Source organism: Typha latifolia, chromosome 7, assembly GCF_019914945.1.
Source record: "Typha latifolia isolate L0001 chromosome 7, TyphaL0001v2, whole genome shotgun sequence".
NCBI lineage: Eukaryota > Viridiplantae > Streptophyta > Magnoliopsida > Poales > Typhaceae > Typha > Typha latifolia.
In genome coordinates this window covers 21,941-46,485 of record NC_133092.1, presented here as the reverse complement: position 1 = coordinate 46,485, position 24,545 = coordinate 21,941, and the positions used below count along the sequence as shown (strand labels likewise).

Here is a 24,545-nt window from a genome sequence, read left to right as displayed (position 1 = left end):
CGTTAAAAGGCAGAGAGAGAGAGGGCGAATTCTTCCGGCCGTGTTAGATCGCGATGGCTTCAGTGGCGGTAGAACAAGCAAACCAGCCGCCGGCGGCGGCGGAGGGCGAAGTATGGTCACCGGTAAGGGCGAGGGGAGTGGGAGGCGAGGGGTTGAGACAGTACTATCTGCAGCACATCCATGACCTCCAACTCCAGCTTCGACAGAAGACCCACAACCTTAACCGACTCGAGGCCCAACGCAACGATCTCAACTCCCGAGGTCAGCTCCCACAAATCTCTCATAACCCTAACTCTAGCTCCCACGATGATCTCAGTTTCTAGATAAGAATCAATCTTGGTTGTGATTGTGGAGTTCCTTGATTTGATTTATTAGATATGGGAAGGATGCGGTCTGGAATTGTGGTTGGTTTCTACTTTCTATAGAGGAGCAGAAATGAAAAAACTGTATTCCTTATTCCAACGCTTACACGAATCCTGTCGTGATATGAGATTGGTGACGTGATGGGAAAATAATGGAAGTAGATGTTCTAATAATTGGGCATATAAGATTGATCTGATGTAATTACTGTGCTATGGTGATGCTTTGGTTGTTTATGTTGAGGAAAAGAAATGTGAAATCTGGTTCCTTATCCTTGTTTTCTTGCTGGCCGTCTGGGGTTTCTCCCTCTGTCTCGCGTTGTGTTCTACAGCAGGTGGCTTATATGAATTGAGAGGATAAAGTAGTTCTCATATGCATATGTTCATCTTCTTTGAAGTGTCCTTCATAGCCATCGTTTCTTCTTGCATTGAAAATATGTATCTGGTCACCATTAACTCTCATATGGTGTTCTTGATTTTGTTAAGTTGTGGGTCATTCTATTTCTATTGGCAATTGTATGTACAAGAAAAACAACTAAACTTTTAGCACAATTCTTCAAGAGGAACAAATTGACTGTTAAGCTGCCAATTGCCTTTTAATTTATATATGATGGAACGGTGGAATTATTCAAAACTTGTTTTCATTTGTCTGATAGTTACTTGGTATGCCTCTTTTTGCAAGAGGTTCTTTTAATATTCTATTCTTTGGTTATGAAACCATAGTAAGGATGCTTCGGGAGGAGCTTCAGCTACTTCAAGAACCTGGATCATATGTTGGTGAGGTGGTGAAGGTTATGGGGAAGTCAAAGGTCTTAGTCAAGGTAAATCATGTTTGTCATCTAATTTTATTCCTCATAATCTTTTTGCGTTTTAGTTGTTTACCTGTAGTTGAGGCATTTGTATTTTGTTCTTGATATTATTCCATCATCTTCTCTTTATAGTTATTCAGATGATCTCAACTATGAATATCATTTTATTTTATGGTCACATTTATAAAATTTTCTGGAGAACATGCCATACAAATAGATTTTTGGGCTAAAGTCACTTTTAGGATGTCCAATTGTCTTTTTCAGAGGTGTTAGCTGAGATCATTTAAATTGATGGTTTCCAGGAAAAGGAAAGTTATATTTGGTTAATATTGTGAGAACGTGTAGATGGCAAACAATATTTAGGACATATATCTGGTCTGGCAGCATTAACAACATTTAGCAGCATTGCTCTTTGAATGACATAACCCTATCATCACGACCCTTATACAGGCTTATATCTACATACTGTGTTGCAAAGATAGTGAAATCAGTAACTTCTGATCTTATACAGGAAGTAGAAGATAATTATAATTTTTGCATCATGTGATCTATTACATGCGATTTGAGTGCTGTAATGGCATTAATTTGCAAATTTTCCAACATACAATTTTATTATCTGCATGATCTTCCTTTGAAAAACCTTCTTGTGAAATGTATGCTTGCACTTTTATCTTTGGTTGCTGGCAGACAACCATGCAAAGTTTTATGCCTTTTATTTCCTTTCAGGTCCATCCAGAAGGAAAATATGTTGTTGATATTGACAAGAACATTGACATGACTAAGCTTACGCCATCAACAAGAGTTGCTCTTCGGAATGATAGTTATGTTCTTCACTTGATTTTGCCCAGCAAAGTTGATCCTTTAGTTAATCTTATGAAGGTTGAAAAGGTTCCTGATTCTACTTACGACATGATTGGTGGCCTTGATCAGCAAATTAAAGAGATAAAAGAGGTTTGCAAAGCAGCAAATCCATCTTAGCTACAATGACATAATATATTAGCTTATCCCCTGTATCTTTTGCAGGTTATTGAGCTTCCAATCAAACATCCTGAATTATTTGAAAGCCTTGGAATTGCTCAACCAAAGGTATAGGGAGAGTCATCTCATTTCTCCCTACATGCTTGTTTGATATTATTTTTAAATGATGACAAACAGTGGAAATTTATTAACTTGGATTTGTTACCTACAGGGAGTCTTGCTTTATGGGCCTCCTGGTACAGGGAAAACTCTGCTGGCCAGAGCAGTAGCTCATCACACTGATTGCACGTTTATTAGAGTTTCTGGTTCTGAGTTGGTTCAGAAGTACATTGGAGAGGGCTCCAGAATGGTTCGTGAACTTTTTGTAATGGCTAGGTATGCTTGAACTTTAATTCAAACATTTCCAATCATTAGTTAGTTGGTCTGTTAGTGCAGAAAAGCATAATGATCTTGTAGAAAGTTGCATGTATTCTCGATAGCTTGTTCCTTTGTGCGTCAAGGTTATGCAGATCTAAGTATTTCCTCTTTTCGCCTCCTGTATATACATTTATGCTCTAGCTACTGGAGGATGTGTCAGAGACTTGAGGCCCTGATGTGACATATTTTATTGCATCATCTTAGTCTGACTGTTATTGTTATTGGTCTAATGTTGTTCCAGGGAACATGCCCCATCAATTATCTTCATGGATGAGATCGACAGCATTGGATCTGCTAGGATGGAATCAGGCACTGGTAATGGTGATAGTGAAGTGCAACGGACAATGCTTGAGCTTCTCAATCAGCTTGATGGGTTTGAGGCATCAAATAAGATTAAAGTAAGTAGTTTGTTGCTTTTCTTGATACATTGAGTTCTTGTCTTTACTCCTAAGAGGACATGCTAAAAAGCAATATAAACACGATGACCAAACCTTTACTCCTGACTATTTCGGGTTCAGCTAATCCTCTTTCAATATAAATATCCTAAATTTGGGATTACTTTTTTACAGGTTTTGATGGCTACAAATCGAATAGATATCTTGGATCAAGCACTCCTCAGGCCTGGTCGGATTGATAGAAAAATTGAGTTCCCTAACCCCAATGAAGAGGTTGCATGCTCCATTCAACTGCCGAGTGTTGAGATTTTGTTAATTTTGCATTACATGATGTACTTAACCTCTGCATTTTTTTCAGTCTCGTTTCGATATCTTAAAGATACACTCTAGGAAGATGAATTTGATGCGGGGGATTGATCTTAAAAAGATAGCAGAGAAGATGAATGGAGCATCTGGAGCAGAACTCAAGGTTTGTTTTTGTGTGTATAAATTGTTCCTCATCATGTATCCCTACTTGGCTGTTGCCAATATAACTATTCTTAAATGTCAAGTACATTATAGTCTGAAACCAGCCTCTTTACTTAAACTTAGTAAGTGCTGCATGATACCCTTCATCTTAGTATTTTATGCATAAAAAACTTTTAAGGGCATATTACCATCTCATCAATTCAGGGTGAACTTGTTTGTCAGTGCTAATGTGGAAGAACCAGCTTTAAGTGTCTACCTGTTGTACTTTGTCATTAATCTATGACAGGTTGAAAACCCAACGCCAGCCGATCATTTCATTACATAGTTGTATATCAGTTGATCTGAGGTTTGCTTACTGTATTGATTCTCATGGAATTTGTTTGCAGGCGGTGTGCACAGAAGCAGGGATGTTTGCGCTTAGGGAGAGAAGAGTGCATGTAACCCAAGAGGATTTCGAGATGGCAGTGGGAAAGGTAATGAAGAAAGAGACAGAGAAAAATATGTCCCTTCGGAAGCTGTGGAAGTAAAAATATTCTTGTTTACCCTTTTGCATTCATTTTGGATGTTCTTTGGAAGGGCGACTATTTCTCCAGCAGCACAAGCTGTTATTAGCTCATGGGACAAATTACTAATATCCAATCGACCAATGTTGTGTGGTGTTTTATTCAATTAACTCGAGTATTTAAACAATGCTTCGGTTTTTTAGCACTACAGTGGCTCGAATTAAGATTGGCCAAGACTGCTGATGATTTTAATGCCTTCCACGTTAACCTTGTTAACCATTTGCACTGTATTCAACATACTTACTGATCAGCAGGCTGATTAAACTCCTTCCATGATGCAAGCCTTATTTGTTTTAACAGTTCTCAAGTTCAACGATATAATAGAATTGTATATTAGTTCTTTTTCTATATTTTTTTTAATATTTATAATATATGTGAAAAGCCGGTTGATGAACTTCACATAGGATGAATGATCGAAAATTTAATACGGAAAGTGAGGAAGGTAATGACCGACAATGTATATTGGTTTAACCCAAGGCTGGCAATGGAACTGGCAATGGAACTATGACCGACAATGACCGAAATTTACGGAGCATCTAGAGCATATTAAAAGAACAGAACCACCGTAAAAATGGTCTATTAGCGTCATTCTCAGATGGTCAAACCCTGCACACAAGAAGGCAAAATCTAACAGCTAAAAAACCTTGATCCGGGACGGGGAAAATTTGTATAGTTATTCACGAAAAACAACGGATCTAGCTATCCGACAATATTACAAGTCGGCAATTGATTTGGTCCAGGCCTCATCCATGAAGATGATCACATTGATGGATCGGTTATTACAACTGCATCCTTCAAGGTCAGGGTAGGATTCTGATCAATTGAAGAAAGAAAGAAAGAAAGAAAGAGAACTAACAGAGGCCAGCAAGGCTTAGGATTCCTATCCGTATGCTTACTCCATTCCATAGTGGTAGTCTGGTAGATCAGTAGATGTGGAGGGAGACAAAGCCGCCCATGGAATCCAGGCAGAGGCAGGCGGCTTCGACCTGCTTACTGTCTCGTGCAATGGAAGGATCGGGGCCGTTCATCTCGTGATCTCTCTTGTTTGAGAGGTAAGACGATTCGTACAGAAAATTGAAGTATCCAACATATTGTAGCCACGTGTACTCTTGCGCTTCTCATCTCTCTTTCACGTTCTCTCTCTCATTCAGCGTGCTTCTCCTCCGATTTCGCTCCTTGATCCCGTGATTAGCTCGGTAAGGAAAAATTTATATGCAAACATTTTTTTTTCTTCAGTTTGTTAGACTAAATTTGGCCCGATCTGCAACCGTCTTCTCTGCGATTTAACTGGTTAATCTCCTGTTCGCGTTCCTTGGTGTCCCAATCCTGTGGTTTATTATTGTTTCGAGATTTTTGTGGTATACTTTTGGGGTTTTTAGTCCGATTTTGTGATTTTAGGTAATTCGTTGATATATTTTTGGGAGTTCCCCTTGGTAGCCAATTGTCGGCAAAATCAAATTTTGCAGAATGACCATCTGTTGGAATTACTTCATCAATATTTCAGTCCGAATTAAATTCTTTCTGGTTTAAGAAATGATACTTATCGATTACTCGGAGTTGTTCGATGCGGTACTACTCAAGTTTTGGATTTCTTTCCCGTCTTTTCGTATTGGAGAAGGCTCTTTGTTTCCATTGTGTTGTTTAATGTTCAATATGCCGACCGAATTATCGAGTTCTTTAAGTTCTCCTTCATTTTAGAGTTCCATTTGTTCCATATATATTTAGCTACCACACTTGTAGGATAGTTAACTAATGTGACATTTTGAATTGTCATATCCTAATAATTATCTGTATCCTTTGTTCTTGTGCGATATGTCTGTGGTTCTCAAGACTGTGGTTCTTGTGGTCTTGAGGTACTATTTTTGAGAAATTATAATGTCAAGTATTTGCAAAGGCTCTCTTTTTCATTTCCTAACTGTGGTTTTTTATGCATTGAGAGGGCATAGGCTGTTGGGTTTTTCTCGGCCTTCGTGATGGCAGCTGCGTCTGCTCACTGTCCACTTGGTAGCAGGGGCCTTTTTCCTGAGGAATCGAGGTTCCATTGCTTCAGATTTGGCTTCTCTGAGGTTCCTCATTACTTGAAAAAGGATTCCTTGAAACTGGTTTTATACCCATGTTCCTCACCTATTTCGCCTTCAAAGGTAAGGATATCTGTTTCTTACTTATTAATGCAAAGGTGCACTACTAAGTTTTTGATCCCCAAAGCAAGAGTTGGCTTGTGTTTTTTAAATATGTTCTATAGCCGAAAATTTTAGTTTATGCACAGATATATATAAAGGATTGGTGTATATAATGCAAATCTCACAGAGAAGCAAGAAGATGCAGTCCATGATGAAAGAAAAGCGACAATATAAAAAAATAAATATCTACATTATATAAAACCATAAAGAAAAACAAGCTAGAATTGTCTTAACTGAGCAACCTCTATCATTCCTAAACTGTCGGGCTATTAGTTTTATACTTTAGTGAAGAACTCTTTAATCCTTACCTGTCACCCTTAATCTATATGTAAGTTAGAGAAGGAGAACAAATACTTTACTGATTGTGCCTTGAAGCTTATGTTACTTAGGAATAGGCAATATGGGAGACCTTAGATCTAGAAATAATCAGTTGAAGAAGGAAAATTTTGAGGCAAACTTTTGAAGTTTGATCTATGGCACTGTGGTAATTCTGAATGTTACTAGTATGCAATTTTTGTGGTCAAGCTTGATTCTATTCTTTCGCTTTTTTCCAGTTATGGAAGATGTCCGATGGTTCCTTTTCCTTGAATGATTAAAATAAGACATTTGTGCTTTTTATATTGCATCCTCCTCTTTTACAGCTGCAGTTTCATCAATCTTAGCTGGACTACTTTTGTTCTAGGGGTTGTTTAAGAAAGTGAGAGCGTTACCAGTTGTTGGCGATTTTTTCTGGGAGAAAGCACCAACACCCATACTGGACATGATTGATACTCCAGATCATTTGAAAGATCTCTCTCATAAGGTCCTTGGTGCAAGGCAATTGATATCACTCAGATTTTGTCCTGAACATTTTTATGATTCAGAATAAGGTGATAATTACCATGTGACAAATTGCAGGAACTAAAGCAGTTAGCTAATGAAGTTCGAGCAGAGATTTCTTTCATCATGTCAAAGACACGTAGACAGTTCAAAGCCAGTCTTTCAGTTGTGGAGCTGACAATTGCTATACATCATGTTTTTAATGCCCCAGTGGATAAGATATTGTGGGATGTTGGTGATCAGGTATAAGCAACTTCTTTGTCTTCCTACTAATGACATGTTATTATATTGTAAATTTAGTCTTGTTGGGACTTTGATCTTAAGCTTATTTGTTTCTTTAACAGACATATGCACATAAGATTCTCACAGGAAGACGTCCTCTCTTTCATACACTTAAGCAGAAAGATGGCCTTTCAGGTTTTACATCTCGAATTGAGAGCGAGTATGATGCATTTGGTGCTGGGCATGGATGCAATAGCGTTTCTGCGGGGCTTGGTACTATCTTGAGTCATTGCTTGTTGTTTAAATCTGAACTTGATAATGATTTATGTCTTGGAGTACATTAAATTAATATACAAGTTGGTTGTGTTATCAAATCACGATACTGTCATTGACTGTGGATTCTAAAATCTATGCCCTTGGTTTATTCTTACTCTTACCATTGCTTGCTTCTGACCGTTCATTGTATATTTTGACAATTTGAGGCACGCAGCATTAAACTTTTAGTTGACAATATCTAGATGTTAGAAAGGTTATACATGAAATTTAAGGCTTTAAGCTACTATTTATCCATTTCACTGGGGACTTCCTCTGTCTACTACCATAACTTGTGGTTGGATCAGTATTTTAATCTATAAGCCTTAGCATTAAGAAATTAGATCCACCTTTCATGTGTAAGAATAACTTGTATGATTTGCTCTTTTTTTGTAATTTTCTCTTGTCAGGATTCTATGATTGACTCCTTAAAAGTAGTGGTAGTTTTACATAAAAGCTGTTGAACCGCAATAGTTTGTCAGGATTCTATGCTCATCTTCTAACAAAAGAACAACAAGGTAACAAGCTATATGTATTTGTTTGATGTCATGTCACTAATATGTGTCTGGCTTCGTTATACTTTATTTTGATGAATTTTTCCTTTCCAAGTATCTGTTGTTCTTCCTTCTGAAAATGCAAGTTACACAAAATTAAATTACTCTGTTCCCCAGGCATGGCAGTTGCAAGGGATATAAATGGACAGAAGAGCCGTGTTGTGACAGTTATAAGTAATTGGACAACAATGGCTGGTCAGGTTTATGAGGCAATGGGAAATGCTGGCTATCTAGATTCGAATATGGTAGTAATTTTAAATGACAGCCGGCACTCATTACTTCCTAAACCTGATGAAGGACAAAAAATGACTATCAATGCCCTCTCTAGTACTTTAAGCAAGCTTCAGTCGAGTAAATCATTCCGGAAATTCCGAGAAGCCGCAAAGGTATCAACTAGTTTTCCCTTTATGTGTGAAGAGAATGACATCCTTTGTTTTGCTTACTTGCCCATCAGCAAGCAAACTTAGTTCACCAGCACACCAGACTAACTGAACTCTGTAGATGTCTATCTTATGATTTTAAGAACGGTCTCTACTTTCAATTCAGTAAATCATTTCACAGGTTCAGAGAGACTGCAAATTTATCGGCTACTTTTCCTCTTAGATGGGAAGGAAAATAGCAGCATTTATTTGTTACCTTGCCATCAGCTAACAGAATGATTTCATCAGCATCTCAATCTCAATGGACTAGAAAGCTTTTGCAATTCTGTAACCTTTTATGACAGTAATGTACTTTTGAATGATAAAGAAAGCCTCAGTGTACATATGGATCCAACTTTCCTGTCAAAATTGTGGCCTGCAAATTTGTCAGCAGCTTTTTTTCTTCTTCTTTTTGATAGATACTCTATTTCCTCAACAACATATGGTCTGGTCAATTTCCTATATTAGCTTGTACATTCTGTGGGTTGAACTGTTCATTTTCTGTCATGAGACCAGGAATCCATCACTGATCCGGCAAATACATGGCTCCTTAATATTTTAAAAGCGAGTAGCTTTGTAATTACTGGCATTTTATGATCATATGCATCTATTTGGATTTCATCAAGTATACTGCTCTACAACTTGTATATGAGGCTTGATTTACTATTTATTTTTCATTTGATTGTGCTGATAAATTGTTTTGTCAGGGTGTTACCAAGAGGATTGGTAAGGGAATGCATGAAATTGCAGCCAAAGTTGACGAATATGCCCGTGGTATGGTAGGTCCTCTTGGATCAACCCTCTTTGAAGAACTTGGATTGTATTACATTGGGCCGGTTGATGGACACAACATCGATGATCTAATTTGTGTACTTCATGAAGTTGCAACAATGGATTCTACCGGGCCAGTATTGATTCACGTAATAACAAAGGATGAAAAGGAATCAGAAGATAATTCTAAAGCTGAGACAAGTCCCAAAAACTGTGGTATGGATTATTGTTATACTTGAAATAATATTTTGCAGAATTGCACAATGAGGGGTTAGTCACATAGTCATGGAAGTTATGCTTTATACTCATCGAGTTTGCTAATACCAGATCCCAAAATCATGGGCAGAAGCCTCTCTAGGACATACAATGACTGCCTAGTTGAAGCTTTAGTAGCAGAAGCAGAGAGAGACAAGAAAATTGTGGTGGTCCATGCAGGCATGGGAGTGGATCCATCACTTCGGCTGTTTCAGTCCAGATTTCCAGACAGATTTTTTGATGTGGGTATGGCAGAACAACATGCTGTTACTTTTTCCGCTGGTTTGTCCTGTGGGGATTTAAAGCCATTCTGCATAATTCCATCTACATATCTTCAGAGAGCATATGATCAGGTATTTTGTCCATCTTTCTTTATCAGTATTCAGTAATAACAACAGAAAGTTGCTTTCACTTGGAATCTTGCTGATTATCTATCAATCTATCTATCTATCTTTCTTATCTTGGTATGGCTTTTATCATTCAGGTACTTGCTTCATAAATCAGTAGTCATAGGCTTATTACAAGCTTAGTTTAAGATCTTTGCCTTTTGGAGAGAGATGTCAGCAGAAGGCCCTGCAAATTTTACATGACATTTGATCGCAAGCTTTTTTTTTTTCTTTTTTCTTTTTTGGCAGATCATCCAAGATGTTGATTTGCAAAGGCTACCAGTGCGATTTGCAATCTCAAGCGCAGGGCTGGTGGGATCTGATGGCCCAACCCAGTGTGGGGCTTTTGATATAACGTTCATGTCATGTTTACCAAACATGATTGTGATGGCACCATCAGATGAGGATGAACTCATTGATATGGTGGCCACTGCTGCATGTATTGATGACAGACCTGTTTGCTTCCGTTATCCAAGGGGTACCATTGTGGGGATAAATGGTTCTTTAAATTGTGGGACTCCCCTTCAGGTAAGCTTCCTATTTGCTTGTTTCTTATTCTTATCCTTCACAACTTTGGTTTTCGTTAATATTCCTACATGTTTGTTCCAAATTCCCACTCTTCTTACTTGTCAGATCGGGAAGGGGGAAATTCTTGTTGAGGGAAAAGATGTAGCTTTACTGGGGTACGGCGTGATGGTTCAAAATTGCTTGAAGGCTCAATCTCTTCTTGCCTCCCTTGGTATTCAAGCAACTGTTGCTAATGCAAGGTTCTGCAAGCCATTTGACATTGAGCTTGTCCGAGAACTATGCCGAGAACATGAGTTTCTTATTACTGTTGAGGAAGGAACCATTGGAGGCTTTGGTTCCCATGTCTCACAGTTCATCTCACTCGACGGTTTACTTGATGGAACAGTCAAGGTAACTATTTCTCTCACCTTTGTCAATCATCCATTTAGGAAAGAGAGTAGGTACATTTGTCTACTTAGCATATGATTTGGCACATCATAGCCAGTGTATTCTCCTGCCTTCTGTGAACCTAAGATTTTCATGTATGTTTAGGTACACCATCTGTTTACCAAGAAATTATTGGTTGCATTGCATTTATATATGTATGTATGTATACATCTAAGAGAATCCTTTTGTGCCCTTTGCCTATGTTATAAGTAGATCTCTGTGCTTTTAATAGTCCAGATCTTGATGTATTTTCTATTCTTGATAAACAAAAACACGAAATTTAATGGCATTGTTGTTGAACTTCCAGTGGCGGCCCATCGTATTACCTGACAGATACATCGAGCACGCGTCCCCAAGACAGCAGCTTGACATAGCCGGCCTGACTGGTCATCATATTGCAGCCACAGCGTTGAGCCTGCTTGGACGAACTCGTGATGCACTTCTGTTGATGAAGTAAGATTGTGAAGTAATAACTTTCATGCTGCAAGAGTAACATTTTTACCGATGGACCAATGGGAACAGATAGAGGAGCAGAAGCCATGCAATTGCATGCTTATTCATTTGTGCTGCAAATTTAATCAGGATTTCCTAAGCTGCTGAAGATTTTATCAGACAATCTGGAAATGGTCTTCTCCTACTGATTGCCTGAGTGGGAGAAATTATGCGAGAAAGTAATTCTTTTGTTCTCGTGTTTTATGACACCACTCCCGTGTAGATGTATGTGTATTTGTATGTGCAGAGGTGAGCGGAAGAAATTTTGTAATTAAAAATAGCAGTAAATGGTGATGATTATAATATTTAAAAATATATGGTCACATGTTCATTGTTGAATGCTTCAGAACCTTTTCCAACAGCAACACCATTTCATCTTTCTTAAACTTGTTGCGAGTAGTTGGCAATGTATGATTGCCAAATCATTTTACTAAGAAATTTAAAAGAAAACCAAGAGATAGCAACAAGTTATATATATATATATATATATATATATATATATATATATATATTAAAGAAAATAACTGATGGAGCCAAACAGTAGGAGATTAATAAAAATAAAGATATCAACTTAGTGGTTTGACTTAATTAATGGTAAGTCAGTATAATATTCCCAGTGTTAGGTCCGAATCGAGATTCATAATATATTTCGAGTTCCGAAGTCGTCAGAAAACAACGTACGTATCCTTGTTAGCAAAGATCGGAGCAGATGTGATGACGAGTACTACCCACGTCCCCTTCATGGTTTCTCTGTCGTTCCATGTATCTGGTCTAGTCTCCTTCACACATCCAAACACGACCACATCACACGTTTATTCCGTAGCCCAGAGCTTATCTGTCTAATGCTATTCAATTAACCTACTCTTTAACTTTAACGCGTCATGGCTGAGCTTTATTTTTCTGGTCGATTGGAAGAAAGTCAAAGATGGGACATTTTAAACGCATTTTGCTTCCTTCCATCACCAGCTAAAATTCCAAAACTTAGGTGCGTGCTAGACGCTATCCAGATTTTCTTGAGGCTGTTTTGTGTTTCATGCATTGCAGTCGATCCCTCCCGACTTCCTCGGAAGCGTCAGCTGGGACGCTTTTCCACCTAAGTGGCTGAGTAGTTGGTCAAAAGTCAACTTTGCGCTTCCGGATATCTCATTCTCGCAGGATACTTTTTTTATTTTCCTTAGAAACGTAAAAGATGCTGTAGACCTAAATTGGAAGGACAGAGAAGAGCAGAGCAGAGCAGAAAACAAATACTGCTGAACAGCAAACAAGGTCAACCAAAATGAATCAAACAACCAGCAGCTACAAGATATCAACACACTAAACAATAAGGCAAATACTTCAATGCATCTTTAAAAATTATAATCTTAATCCAACGGCTATAATAGCCAGTTTTCATACCCGGTACCGGTTCCAAAACCACATTACGTAAGAAAAAGAGTATATCAGTTAAGAAAATTAATTACGTGTGCCTAACTTTCCAATTTTCTTGTTATACCCTTGAAGATCTTAACCATTAGATCTTCATCAAAGTGATTGATAAGTATGGAAGAAGCGCTCTACACGTTTTTTCCGTTAAGATTTCTCTCTTAAATATAATTATATCTTAATTATAGGAGATATCATTTAATATTAAATAATTTAAATTTGATTGTTTGGAGATAAACTTTAATTTAAATATAATTCTCTATCTCTATCTATTAAAATTTAATTTAAATCAATCTTAAACTAATGGGAGATATATGTAAATAATAAAAAATAATTAAAAAGATAAAATGTAATTAAAATTTCATCAAGTTAATTATAAAAGACATCAATACCCTTATTTTAATATATATACATTACTCTCAGTTAATGATATATATGTCTTTTACTTAATAAAATATTAAGATAATATAATTGTTAAAAAATAATGTGCAAGATTATATATCTAAAAAAATTTACCTGCTAAACCGATAATATCTTTCATTCCTATTATACCCTTAAAGATCTTAACCGTTAAATCTTCATCAAATTGATTGATAAAGAATTAATTCGATTGCACGGAAGAAACCCTCAAATAATAAATGTTGGTGATTATAATATTTAGAAATATATTGTCACTTGTTCCTTGTTGAATGCTCCAGTACCTTATTTTCCAACAGCAACAACATTTCATCTTTCTTAAACTTGTTGAGGAGTTGACAACCTATGATTGCTGAGTGATTATTCAAACTAGCTAAGTTCCCAAGTTTTCTTTTTTTCACCAAAATAGAATATATTTCTCAAACTTATTATTAAAAATATTTATTTATTAAAATTTTATTTTTATATAAAAATGCTTAACTTATATTTTACTTTTATATAATTAAAATGCATCTAAAGCTATAGTAAAATATACCGCTTTTGATAATAAGTTTGAAGGGCGATCTATGTCGGTAAATAATGTTTCGAATAAGGGTAGCTTGATCAAAATTTATATGATTGCTTGCCAAATCATTTTACTAACTATCTTAGAAGAAAACCAAGAGATGCCAACAAGATAAAATTATTATTTTTTATGGAAAATAACTTATGCAAGCAAACAGTAAGAGATGAAATAGAGAAAGCCTATGATAAGCTGAGTTGGAGAGCTATTCTACACACCCTTCAAGCCATGAGGTTCTCCAAAATCTAGTGTGATTGGATTAAGGTGTGTTCGAGTCCTCTAGTTTTTTTTTTCCATTCATTTAAATGATAGTTATTTCGGTTGGATTACCCCTACGTGTGGGATTCGCCAAGGTGACCCTCTTTTGTCGTATCTTTTCATCTTTTTGGGCTAAAATTTTTTTTCCTCCCTGTTGAACAATCAATCTGTTGCTGGTCGTTTGGCTGGTTTCCCTTTGGTAACTAGACTCTTTCTCACCTTCTTTATGATGATAATGTCTTAATTATCTTATCATTGATGCATCCTTCGAGTTGCTTAGTGCTATGAATTGGGCTCTGTGTAGGTATTGCTCTTTGACCAACTAGAAGGTGAATAAAAGCAAATTCAGTGTCTATTTTGCAAATCATACGCCTCGCTCCACACGTATCTCTATGAGTAATGCCTTGTGCATTAGGTTAGGGATTTCTCCTAAGCTCATTAGTGTGGCAAATTATAAGGATCTTGTGAGGGAGTGGCTAGCAAGCTAGTTGGGTGGAAGAGATATTCTCTCTCTTTTGTCGGTCAACAAGTTCTCATCAATTCCACTATGATCTCTATCCCTAATTTCTGACCTGGTTCAACTTGGGTGCCTAACTCTACTCTTACCAAATTACTAAGATTGCATAGAGTTTCTTTTGGGCTAAAGAAAATGGCAAGAACGGTCTCCACATGGTTAATTGGGATACTATTACTAAGCCGAAGATTGTGCGTTGTCATTATGAGTCAGAAATATGGTACTCTAAACCCTTTGTTTGAAGGATCCTCAAAAGATCTCCTCATAGGGCTTGGAGGGCTATGTGGGCTGCAGCCATGCAATTAATGCTGGGGCTTAAACATTTGACGTGGTCTGGGACCTCGATTAATATACTAAATGGTCATTGATGCTGTGATATTCTTCTAAATCTAGGTCTTCGTTGTATCCTTTAAATTTTATATTCATTGATTAGAGTATGATTGGTCCCATATTGAGGGCGATGCTGATAAACTTAAAGTTATCATAGTTACTGGTATATGGATGATATAGAAGGCAAGAAATTGGTTGTGCTTTAAATGACTTAAATTAAGCACAGATTTAACGGTGTGGCTTAAGCAAACAGATTTAATTTTTTAGCAGTGCTAACAGCTCATTCTTTAAAAAAAAAATGTTACTGAGTGATGACTTAAATAATAGTAGTCAGAATTCCTAGTGATCGAGATTCGGAAGTCCAAAGTCGTCGAAAACGACGTACGTATCCTTGTTACCAAAGATTGGAGCAGATCTAATGACTAGCCACGTCAATTTCATGGTTTCTCGTTCCATTTATCTTTCTTCTACTCTCCTTCACACATCCACCAACATCCATCCAAACACACAAACAACTGCATCACACGTTTGTTCCGCAGCTCAGAGCCGCAAGTCATGCTTGCTTATCTCTCTCTCTCTCTCTCTCTCTCTCTCCCACACACACATTTCCAGTTACGAGAAACAAACCGTTTGATCGACGTTTGAAGCTTTGTGGAACACGCTACTGAGGAAATTAATGCCCCTTGGAATAATCTCTCTTCCACGACGCAAACACCATGGAACATCACTACTGCGTCCGACTCAGTACCTCACCATAGACTTAAACCTATTGGAAGATTCTGGCCACCCACTAGCTCCCAAGTTGTTCCCTTTTTTGAGTTGTTGACCAATCTAGCCATATGTTTAACCCAAATATAATTCACCTCAAACTTATTACTAAAATAAATCAGTAGCCTTACATAAAATGCATTGTCTTACGTAAAAAAATGCTAAAATAATTCAACATGTTATTAAAAAAAAGTTTAAAAAAATTAAAGTAAAATTTAGAGGAGCTATATATATTTTTTTTAATAATTCTAAGCGTAGTTAGCCGAGGAGAATGTCTGGCAAGCATAAATATTTTTTATATCTTCACGATAATATATATATTATAACTAAAATAGATAATCGAAGACAAATTAAGTAGCAACGCTATACATATATATATATTAAATTTCTAAATATATTTTTCTCATTTAAGGTCTAAATAAGTTTCAAAAATTTTGCGTTCATTTCTTTAATCTTTATAATAAAATATTATACGTCCAACATAAATTATTGGTCAAAAATTGAGTTAGGTGATTTAACTGTTTAAGTTAAAATGGGTAAACCGCTATCTAGGTCAACGTTTCAATTTATAGAAAAGCTTAACCTCTTGGCATTTGTATTTTGTAACTTTAGAAAAATTTCAAAGAGGGATAGTTTGGTCAAATACTCAGCTTTTTTTTTAAATTTTTCTTGGCTGAAGTTCGCTAGTGGTTCTCTTTTAAGTTTACTTCGTGGCTGAGCTTTTCTCTGATCAACTCACATGAAAAAAGAACTCCAGCCTTTACAACATTACTGACACTTTTCTAGATAAGACTTACCTTGGAAACAAGGGGAACTCCGCGTGAGCAAGTGAGCAACTCTATGCATCCTTTCCATACGACTCTTAGAAACTCGTGCAGGTATTTCCTTGCCTCCTGTTGGAAGGAAGTCAAAGACTTTTACTAATTATACATCAAGATGGGACATTAATTTTGCATCCATCAATCAATCACCAGAAAACTTAGGCTATATGATTTGTCTCACTTCCACTTACGAAAGAAATACCATGCTATACGTACGTATCACATCAGTAGGGTGCCTGTTTTTTTATTCTTGAGGCTGTTTTGTGTTTCATGCATTTCAGCCGATCCCTCCCGACTTGGGTGCAGCACCGGAAGCCTCAGTTTTGGCTCCATGCTTCACAGTTGAGTAGTTGGTTACTTTTTCTCAAAAGTACAACTTTGCCAGCTGGTCTTCAGATCCATCCCTCTTGGAAATATGGTTACAGACGTTGTTTCATTAGAAACTTAAAGATGCTGTAGGCCTAAATCATCAGGACACTACACCTAAAGACCACCTAAATTAATCAAACATTTTAAAAAAAATATCACTCCACCAGCTACAAGATGTCAACAAACTATTCTCAGTCCAGAGAAAGATCGCAATAAAAACCTTCATTAATTGCAAGATATTTACATTGCCCATCGAACACAAACAGGGGGATGTACTTTTATTCCACATTGCCAACTCATATATATATATATATATATATATATAGAGGAAGGAAAACATATAACACCAGACTATATATTTCGACTGTTGCCCTAACTAAGGTTGACCGCCTTCTAAGACTCTCCTGTATACAGCAAAAGGGAGACTGATCCCGGAATGTACGGCGGTTGATCTAACTATATATATATATAAGATGTAATATCGTGGGTCCGTACGATTCATGCGCGGATGGACGGTGATGATCCATCGATCGGTGCGCTTGGGGGATATGACCACACGGGAGTCGATGTGCTACAGAGCCACACGCGGCCCCCTACTTTGGCGAGATACCTGCGTACACCGAAGCCCACGCCAGCGCCAACACACCCGAGCTGGGAACCACCAGCCTATTCCGCGAACCTTCACCTTGCATAGGGCCAGAGCACGTAGGTGGGCCCACCGCATATCGCGGGGTCTAAAAAGCGATAGGAAGGCTGAGGAAGAGAGAGGCTCAGGAGAAAGACGAGCCTCTTCCTCTTCCTCTTCCTCTTCCTCTTCCTCTTCCTTCTCCCTCTAGTGTTTTTTTTTTTCGTAATCTACTCCGGCCTCTCTACGGTCTGGCCGAATACAAACACTCATCCTCCTTCTCCATCGTCTGCCTAGGGTTTCGTCTGGTCATTCGCTTGAGCTCCCACGGGTGGAGCGGAGCACCATTGACTGGTTGAGTTCGTATGTGGATTCCTCGTTTCCACCATCGGTTGCTTATTTGCTTCCGATTACTATTTGATTTTCCTTATTGTGATCGATATTTTCATGGTGTTCGAGAACGGTATAAATGTAGTTTTCGTTTCCTTTTCTGGTGTCTGGTTTTCGTTGTCTCCAACTATGAGGTTTAGATTTGAAGGCTATAAAAAGAAAGATATAGATTGGAGATTAGATTGGAGATTCCTTGAGATTATTCCTTCTTTGTTACGGCATGTGATTTATAGTGATTTGAGAATTGACAGCGGTCTTTTGGTTCTTCATGTCCTGCATCTGTTTTCTCTTTGGTAGGACAAGCATGGAGAACTCCTTGATGTCCTGAATCTGACTATCTTCTTTCCTCTTGGATTATTCTGTGCTATAATATTGTCTCACAAGTTCGATTACTTAGATCATTCTATTTTCCTAGTTGCTCTGAATGCTAGGATTCTTCCTCTGAGCGTGTTCTTAGTCAAATTTTCTTTTTCTTTTTCTTTTTTAGTTGTAGATGTTACAGCTCTCTCTTTGCATGCATGTTCTTATTTTCTTCGGGCCCTGCGTAACTCTTTCTACTTTCTATTTCGCATGTTTGGCAAACTTTTCTTTTTCTCAGTTGGTCATCATGTAAGACAATCGTTTGTTTGCTGTTTAATATGAGTAGGCTCGGTTTCTCTTGTACCTTTTAATGTTGAATTCTATGGCTTTTTATTTATAGTAAATTCCTCGTATCTCATTTTTCTTGGAATATTTCGTTCAGATATGGATCTTTTGAGAACCCCATTCCGGGGGATTGTCAAGGATGTCAAAGGAAGAGCACTCTGCTACAGGCAAGACTGGGTTGGTGGGTTTCATTCTGGCTTCAGGTTCGATCATTCATACTCCTCTCACGAACTATGCCAAACGGATCATAGTTTTCTTCTTCTATGTTGCTAACATCTCTCATTTGTGGATTTCAGAATATTTGCGCCCACTATGTATATCTTTTTTGCCTCAGCACTTCCTGTCATTGCCTTCGGAGAGCAATTGAGTAAAGATACTGGTGGGTGCTCTTTCTAATCCTGATAAGATATCTCAGGGTTAACCAAAGCTGCTTGGTTTCATCATCTTCTTTATTCTTATGCTCTAGTGCTAATAACTTGTCGCGGTGATTCAGATGGAGCACTGAGCACAGTTGAAACATTAGCCTCTACTGCTATCTGTGGCATCATGCATTCAATACTTGGAGGGCAACCCATGCTGATAGTAGGAGTTGCGGAGCCTACTGTTATCATGTACACGTACTTGTACAATTTCGCCAAAGGGCAGGCTGATCTGGGAGGGCGACTATTCTTAGCTTGGGCTGGATGGTGATTAATAGCAAGCAATGAGCAACTTTCTTTTCTTTGCTGACTTTTTTCGCATTTTCCTTTCTAACAGTTTGGTTTTTCTTTACTGCTGATAGGGTCTGCATCTGGACTGCTTGTATGCTATTTATCCTTGCAATATTCAATGCTTCTGCTGTTATTAGTAGATTCACGAGGGTTGCAGGAGAACTATTTGGGATGTTGATCACAGTTCTGTTCATTCAAGAAGCTATTAAGGTATATATATTCTCTCAGTTTTCTTGATTTAGTAGCACCTGATAGCCAAATATATAAAAGAGCATACTTCTCCATTGTAAAATTGCTCTTATCTGTAGGGAATAGTGAGTGAATTTGATGTGCCTAAAGGTGAGGACCAAAGTCTTCCGCGCTACCAGTTCCAGTGGCTGTATACAAATGGGCTACTGGGAATCATATTTGCTGTTGGCCTGCTGTACTCCGCCCTGAAGAGCAGGAGGGCAAGGGCATGGCGATACGGCACAGGTTCGTGAAATATCCTCATGTATCAAACTTCGTATCAGAAAGCCTGTATAATTGATCATTCGTCGTCTAATTGATGACTGCAGGGTGGCTTAGAAGTTTCATTGCTGATTATGGGGTTCCTCTGATGGTCCTGCTATGGACAGCGTTCTCATATGCAGTTCCAAGTAAAGTCCCTTCTGGAGTTCCCAGGAGGCTTTTTAGCCCGCTTCCCTGGGAGTCCAAGTCGATTTACCATTGGACTGTCGCTAAGGTAAATGAGCTTGTGGCAGAATATTTCTGCTTCTCAGGCTTCTTGATTCCCCATTTAGAATGCCAAAAATGTTTCTGTAATCCACAAATTCTGCTGCAAATTAATTAAAAGATGAGTGAAGCATACATAGGTCAATCTGCATGCTTACTGTAGATTCGAGTCATATCTTAAGAGTAGGTCTGCTTAGTATTAAGTTGTTTGCTATTGTTGTTCTAAAGATAAACTTAGCTGCAAATACCAGAATAATTGGAGCTAAAACTTAGAGGCATAACATAAATGCCATAATACGTTGTCTATTAGAGTACAAATAGGAGGATTGATTCTCAATTCACCCCCACAACATGATGTGTAATCTGAATATCTAATTAGATTGTTTGTCATCAATGCATCTGAAACAAAGGACTGAATGAGATCAAATGTACGTAGGCGTACTCCTAGTAAGTTGAAGGAATTCCTTAAACCCATCAAAAGGTCTCCATACTTACTAATCTGTCAAGCCTACAGCTTCTCTATACTGAATACTTTGCAAACTAAACCTGCAGGACTTGCTGTCTGTTCCTCCTGTATACATATTGGCTGCTTTTGTGCCTGCAGTGATGGTTGCAGGGCTTTACTTTTTTGACCACAGTGTTGCTTCACAAATGGCACAGCAAAAGGAATTTAATCTGAAAAATCCCTCTGCCTATCATCATGATATTTTTGTCCTTGGCTTCATGGTATGGCCTTTTGTTTTATATCAATTTTTATCACCCATTGCACATCGGGATCTATAAAGATCTATTCTTTCCTTTTCTAATATAAACAAAATATTCAGGTCTTGATTTGTGGCTTGATTGGGATACCCCCTTCAAATGGTGTTCTTCCACAGTCTCCTATGCACACGAAGAGTCTAGCTGTTCTCAAGCGACAGGTTTGTTGAACAATCTGAAAGATTTTTTTGACTATTATATTGATCCACAGAAATATGCTTAGTTTTCAGTTTCTCTTGTACGTTTTAGCTACTCCGAAAGAAGATGGTTCAAACTGCCAAGGACAGTATTAAAAAACAGGCTAGCAACTCAGAAATTTATGGAAAAATGCAAGAAGTTTTCATAGAAATGGACAAAGGACATGTAAGTGCTCAGAATATCTTTTTTTTTTCTCTTAGTCATCTTCATTACTCTTCATTCTTTATCCAAGTTAAATGTAATCAATGGCTTCACTTCAGGTTATCTGTCTCCTCAAAATGCAAGAAGTTATTGTAGTAAAGTGGAATTTTGCTTGATCCATAGATCAAAATTTTAACATGATACCTTATGCAGGCTATTTCAGTCGATAAAGAACTGAAGAACTTGAAGGATGCTGTCATGAGTAATGAGAATGGTGCAGGGGAGGGAAAAGGAGCATTTGATCCTGAGAAACACATAGATGCTCATTTGCCTGTTCGGGTAAATGAGCAGAGATTAAGCAATTTATTGCAGTCCCTCCTAGTAGGTGCCTGCATTGGAGCTATGCCCATCATCAAGAAAATACCGACTTCGGTCCTCTGGGGCTACTTTGCCTACATGGCCATTGACAGTCTTCCTGGGAACCAGTTCTGGGAAAGGATATTACTTTTGTTCATCACCCCTCACCGACGCTACAAGTAAATCTCTTACTGCAAATTTTCAAGTCTAAGTTTCTTCCATGTCTGCAATGTATCTTAACTTGATATTTTCAGGATCACTTATGTTCATCCTTAAGATTTTTCCTTAATAGTCCTATCTTATTAACATGTAATGAAATGCAGGGTTCTTGAAGGTGACCATGCATCCTTTGTGGAATCAGTTCCCTTCAAGCAAATTGCTGCCTTTACACTTTTTCAAATTGTATATTTCCTACTGTGTTTTGGAGTGACATGGATACCCATAGCCGGAATTCTTTTTCCCCTGCCATTTTTCTTTCTGATTGCCATCAGACAGCATTTTCTTCCAAAATTCTTCCATCCATATTACCTTTGGGAATTGGATGCTGCTGAGTATGAAGAAATTGCAGGAGTGCCTCATGCTCGGAGCCTCTCATTTACGGTATGAAATCTGAATGCTTGAAGTACTTAGTTCTCTGGATTACTGTCACATCCTCACGTTTCTGTAGACAGGTTTCTAGCCAATACATTTTTATCCTACCAGTGTGTTTTACTTATCACAGGAAGGAGACGCATCTCATTCAGGCAGTGATGGCATCAGAGACGCGGTGTGTGATGCTGAGATACTGGATGAGCTCACAACCAGTAGAGGAGAACTTAAACTCAGAACTAAAAGCTTCAATGAAGACAGGACGCTTCAGGTACTAACCCTAAGATGATTTCCACCACGCATTTGAAAATTATATATATATATATATATATTGGTTCCTATTGCTGATGAACTAGTCATATAACCATCTTTCACATTCTCTCAGAATGATGAACATATAATATTCTGCTAGATTCATTTAACTGGTTACGCATTTTTGTTTGCTCACATACCCTTCAAATTTGTTTTGCAGGTTTATCCTGAGATAAATCCACAGGGTGAGTGAATCAACACAACAACTAGACTGATCAAGGAAAGATTATGGGATTCCGAAATGACAGTGGTGGAAGCTCTTTCCGAATAAAAGCAACCAAAATAGAGTATCTGAGCAAAGCCAAAAGAGAAGCAGGGTAACCCCATGCCGCTACTCAGTTTGCTATCACATACTAGCTACAAATTGCAACTTGCTAGAACGGCGGAATAACAAGAATTTTGATGTGCAAGGGGATTCTTGTAATCACAACGTATAAGAAGATAATAAAGGAAGCAAGAAAATTGTATAAAGCTTTGTACCATAATGCTTACTGCCATTATTATGCCTTACAATAAGGATGATTTTTAACTATTGAATTTTAATCGACCAGTACTCGTCTAGTATTTTACTTGGCTTATTACTTGCCCTGAGGATGAAGCAGCATATAGTATCCCATCCTTTTTTCTTTTCTCTTTTCTTTTGTGCCGAGCAAAATCACTTTCTCACTTTCCTAAAACTACTCAATTCCTTTTATTTGAATTTCTATTCTAAAACAAAAAAAAGAGATGCATTTATCACTATGATATCATTAATTTCAATGATTACTTATTTGATCAAGCACTAATAAGTCATGAATATTTAATATATAATTGACTTTAATATAAAATTTCACCAACTTCTTCTCCCCATTTCTCATCAACCATTCGGTTTATGCTAGCTAGTCTGGCTGTGAAGATTTGCAAGTCATACTCGTGTTCAAGTAAGACATCGAGCTAATTAAAGAATTCTAGGTACAGGCGCTTAGTTAAACCGCCCAATCTAAGAGATTTTCCAAGATGGATTGACATTTTTTTTCCGTAGTATGAAAAGATCCGGATCTACGTAGATCTTATCCGAGTTCATAGACTAGTCGAAACTCGCAATTTGCCTCTAATCTATAGTGGCCTTGAGACATTCCACTATTCTCATCCTTTTCCTGCGCAGCATATTCAAATCCGCATGCCAAATATTCCAGGAACGTATCGAAGCCAACGAGAAAAAATTACCACGGGGATGGAAGGCGTCAGAAACAAACAAATGAACAGCCAACGTCGCTCATCTCTCGACCACCAAAATATCCCTCTGTAATTGCCGTCCAAAATTTTAACAGGAAATAAACTCATTAAATCCCAAATAACGAAGTAGCTGCCTCTCCATTACGATTACGCGGGATCCTTGACCGTTCTTTGAAAGAAAAGCGCACGAGGCGATGAAGAATAAACGACGTTGGTAGGAAAGCAGGGGGCGTGGGCGTAAAAGCGAAAAGTCCTCCGAGCTGACCGCTGGATCACCGCCACATAAGCGGCCTTCCCTTCACCCTCTCGTCTGTCTTCCTTTACAAAAAGGGCTCCTTCCCTTCCTCCCTCTCTTCAGACAACTACTAAGAAATACGGAAAAAGAATCTTGCCGACTTCTGCCCCCCTAAAATGGCATCTGCCGTTGTCTTCTCCTTCCATCCCCCGACCGTGGTCCGCGCGTCGGCGGCCTCGGGATCCGAAGGGCACGTGCGGACCCACAGGGGAGGCGGAGGAGGTAAGTGGTGGGCTCCAATCTTCGGCTGGCCGTCGGATCCGCACTACATCGGTGGTGGATCGGGAAAGACGGAGGAGGAGCACGACGAGGTGACGCACCGTGCGCGGCGGTTCTCGGCGTTAACCGAGGAGAAGGCTCGTGAGCTGCGCATGAGAATGATGGAGACGGAGACCTTCCACGATGCCATGTATCATTCCGCCATCGCCTCCCGCCTCGCCTCCGACCACCCTCGAAGATCGGGACTCTAAAAGGGTTGCAAATTTAAATCGTCTCTTCTTAAATCTATATTCATCCTTCTCTCAGCCCCTTCTGTATTATATTCTTACGAATTCTTGGAGTACGCAACGAATAATATGCTGTAAATGTTACCAAATTTTCGGACTTAAAAAGAAAGGAGTAATATTGTTTCTAATGCCCCTCCGTCTAATTAAGGTCGGACGACGCTAGCAAATTCAACGCTCACAACTAGCATAGTTAAGCTGTCAAAGACTCGGTCTGCTATCTCGCTCACAACTAGCATAGTTAACAGTATAAACTATTATGATGTTTAATTATAAACT

The 24,545-nt window shown here is 38.2% G+C and overlaps 4 protein-coding genes across 9 annotated transcripts; all 4 read left to right on the top strand.

Moving 5' to 3' along the window:
- The first annotated feature begins 53 nt into the window (after positions 1 to 53).
- On the top strand, positions 54 to 4,095 carry LOC140791964 (26S proteasome regulatory subunit 8 homolog A). Its single transcript, XM_073142700.1, has 9 exons — positions 54 to 261; positions 1,083 to 1,180; positions 1,895 to 2,119; positions 2,192 to 2,254; positions 2,358 to 2,521; positions 2,805 to 2,961; positions 3,133 to 3,231; positions 3,317 to 3,427; positions 3,813 to 4,095. The coding sequence occupies exons 1-9, from the start codon at positions 54 to 56 to the stop codon at positions 3,951 to 3,953; spliced, it is 1,266 nt and encodes a 421-aa protein (XP_072998801.1). The 3' UTR covers positions 3,954 to 4,095.
- Positions 4,096 to 4,754: 659 nt separating this feature from the next.
- Positions 4,755 to 11,692, top strand: LOC140791793 (probable 1-deoxy-D-xylulose-5-phosphate synthase, chloroplastic). Of its 5 annotated transcripts, XM_073142448.1 has the most exons (12): positions 4,755 to 5,041; positions 5,141 to 5,185; positions 5,936 to 6,130; positions 6,852 to 6,971; positions 7,067 to 7,231; positions 7,333 to 7,483; positions 8,194 to 8,462; positions 9,203 to 9,482; positions 9,594 to 9,874; positions 10,157 to 10,435; positions 10,541 to 10,825; positions 11,169 to 11,692. In XM_073142448.1, the coding sequence occupies exons 3-12, from the start codon at positions 5,963 to 5,965 to the stop codon at positions 11,316 to 11,318; spliced, it is 2,148 nt and encodes a 715-aa protein (XP_072998549.1). In that variant the 5' UTR covers positions 4,755 to 5,041; positions 5,141 to 5,185; positions 5,936 to 5,962; the 3' UTR covers positions 11,319 to 11,692. The 5 variants fall into 5 exon arrangements, with proteins under 5 accessions (XP_072998549.1, XP_072998547.1, XP_072998552.1 ...); XM_073142446.1 differs by lacking the exon at positions 4,755 to 5,041 and having other exon boundaries at positions 5,046 to 5,185; XM_073142451.1 differs by lacking the exon at positions 4,755 to 5,041 and having other exon boundaries at positions 5,115 to 5,185; positions 6,811 to 6,971.
- Positions 11,693 to 17,573: 5,881 nt separating this feature from the next.
- LOC140791794 (boron transporter 4-like) lies at positions 17,574 to 22,803 on the top strand. Of its 2 annotated transcripts, none has more exons than XM_073142453.1 (14): positions 17,574 to 17,802; positions 18,572 to 18,677; positions 18,771 to 18,853; positions 18,968 to 19,160; positions 19,256 to 19,394; positions 19,493 to 19,658; positions 19,742 to 19,908; positions 20,451 to 20,624; positions 20,723 to 20,818; positions 20,907 to 21,020; positions 21,210 to 21,532; positions 21,677 to 21,953; positions 22,075 to 22,212; positions 22,414 to 22,803. In XM_073142453.1, the coding sequence occupies exons 2-14, from the start codon at positions 18,574 to 18,576 to the stop codon at positions 22,444 to 22,446; spliced, it is 2,007 nt and encodes a 668-aa protein (XP_072998554.1). In that variant the 5' UTR covers positions 17,574 to 17,802; positions 18,572 to 18,573; the 3' UTR covers positions 22,447 to 22,803. The 2 variants fall into 2 exon arrangements, with proteins under 2 accessions (XP_072998554.1, XP_072998553.1); XM_073142452.1 differs by having other exon boundaries at positions 17,574 to 17,902.
- A 1,076-nt stretch (positions 22,804 to 23,879) lies between these two features.
- LOC140792092 (uncharacterized) lies at positions 23,880 to 24,233 on the top strand. The gene has a single exon (XM_073142922.1). The coding sequence runs from the start codon at positions 23,880 to 23,882 to the stop codon at positions 24,231 to 24,233; it is 354 nt and encodes a 117-aa protein (XP_072999023.1).
- Positions 24,234 to 24,545: the final 312 nt, after the last annotated feature.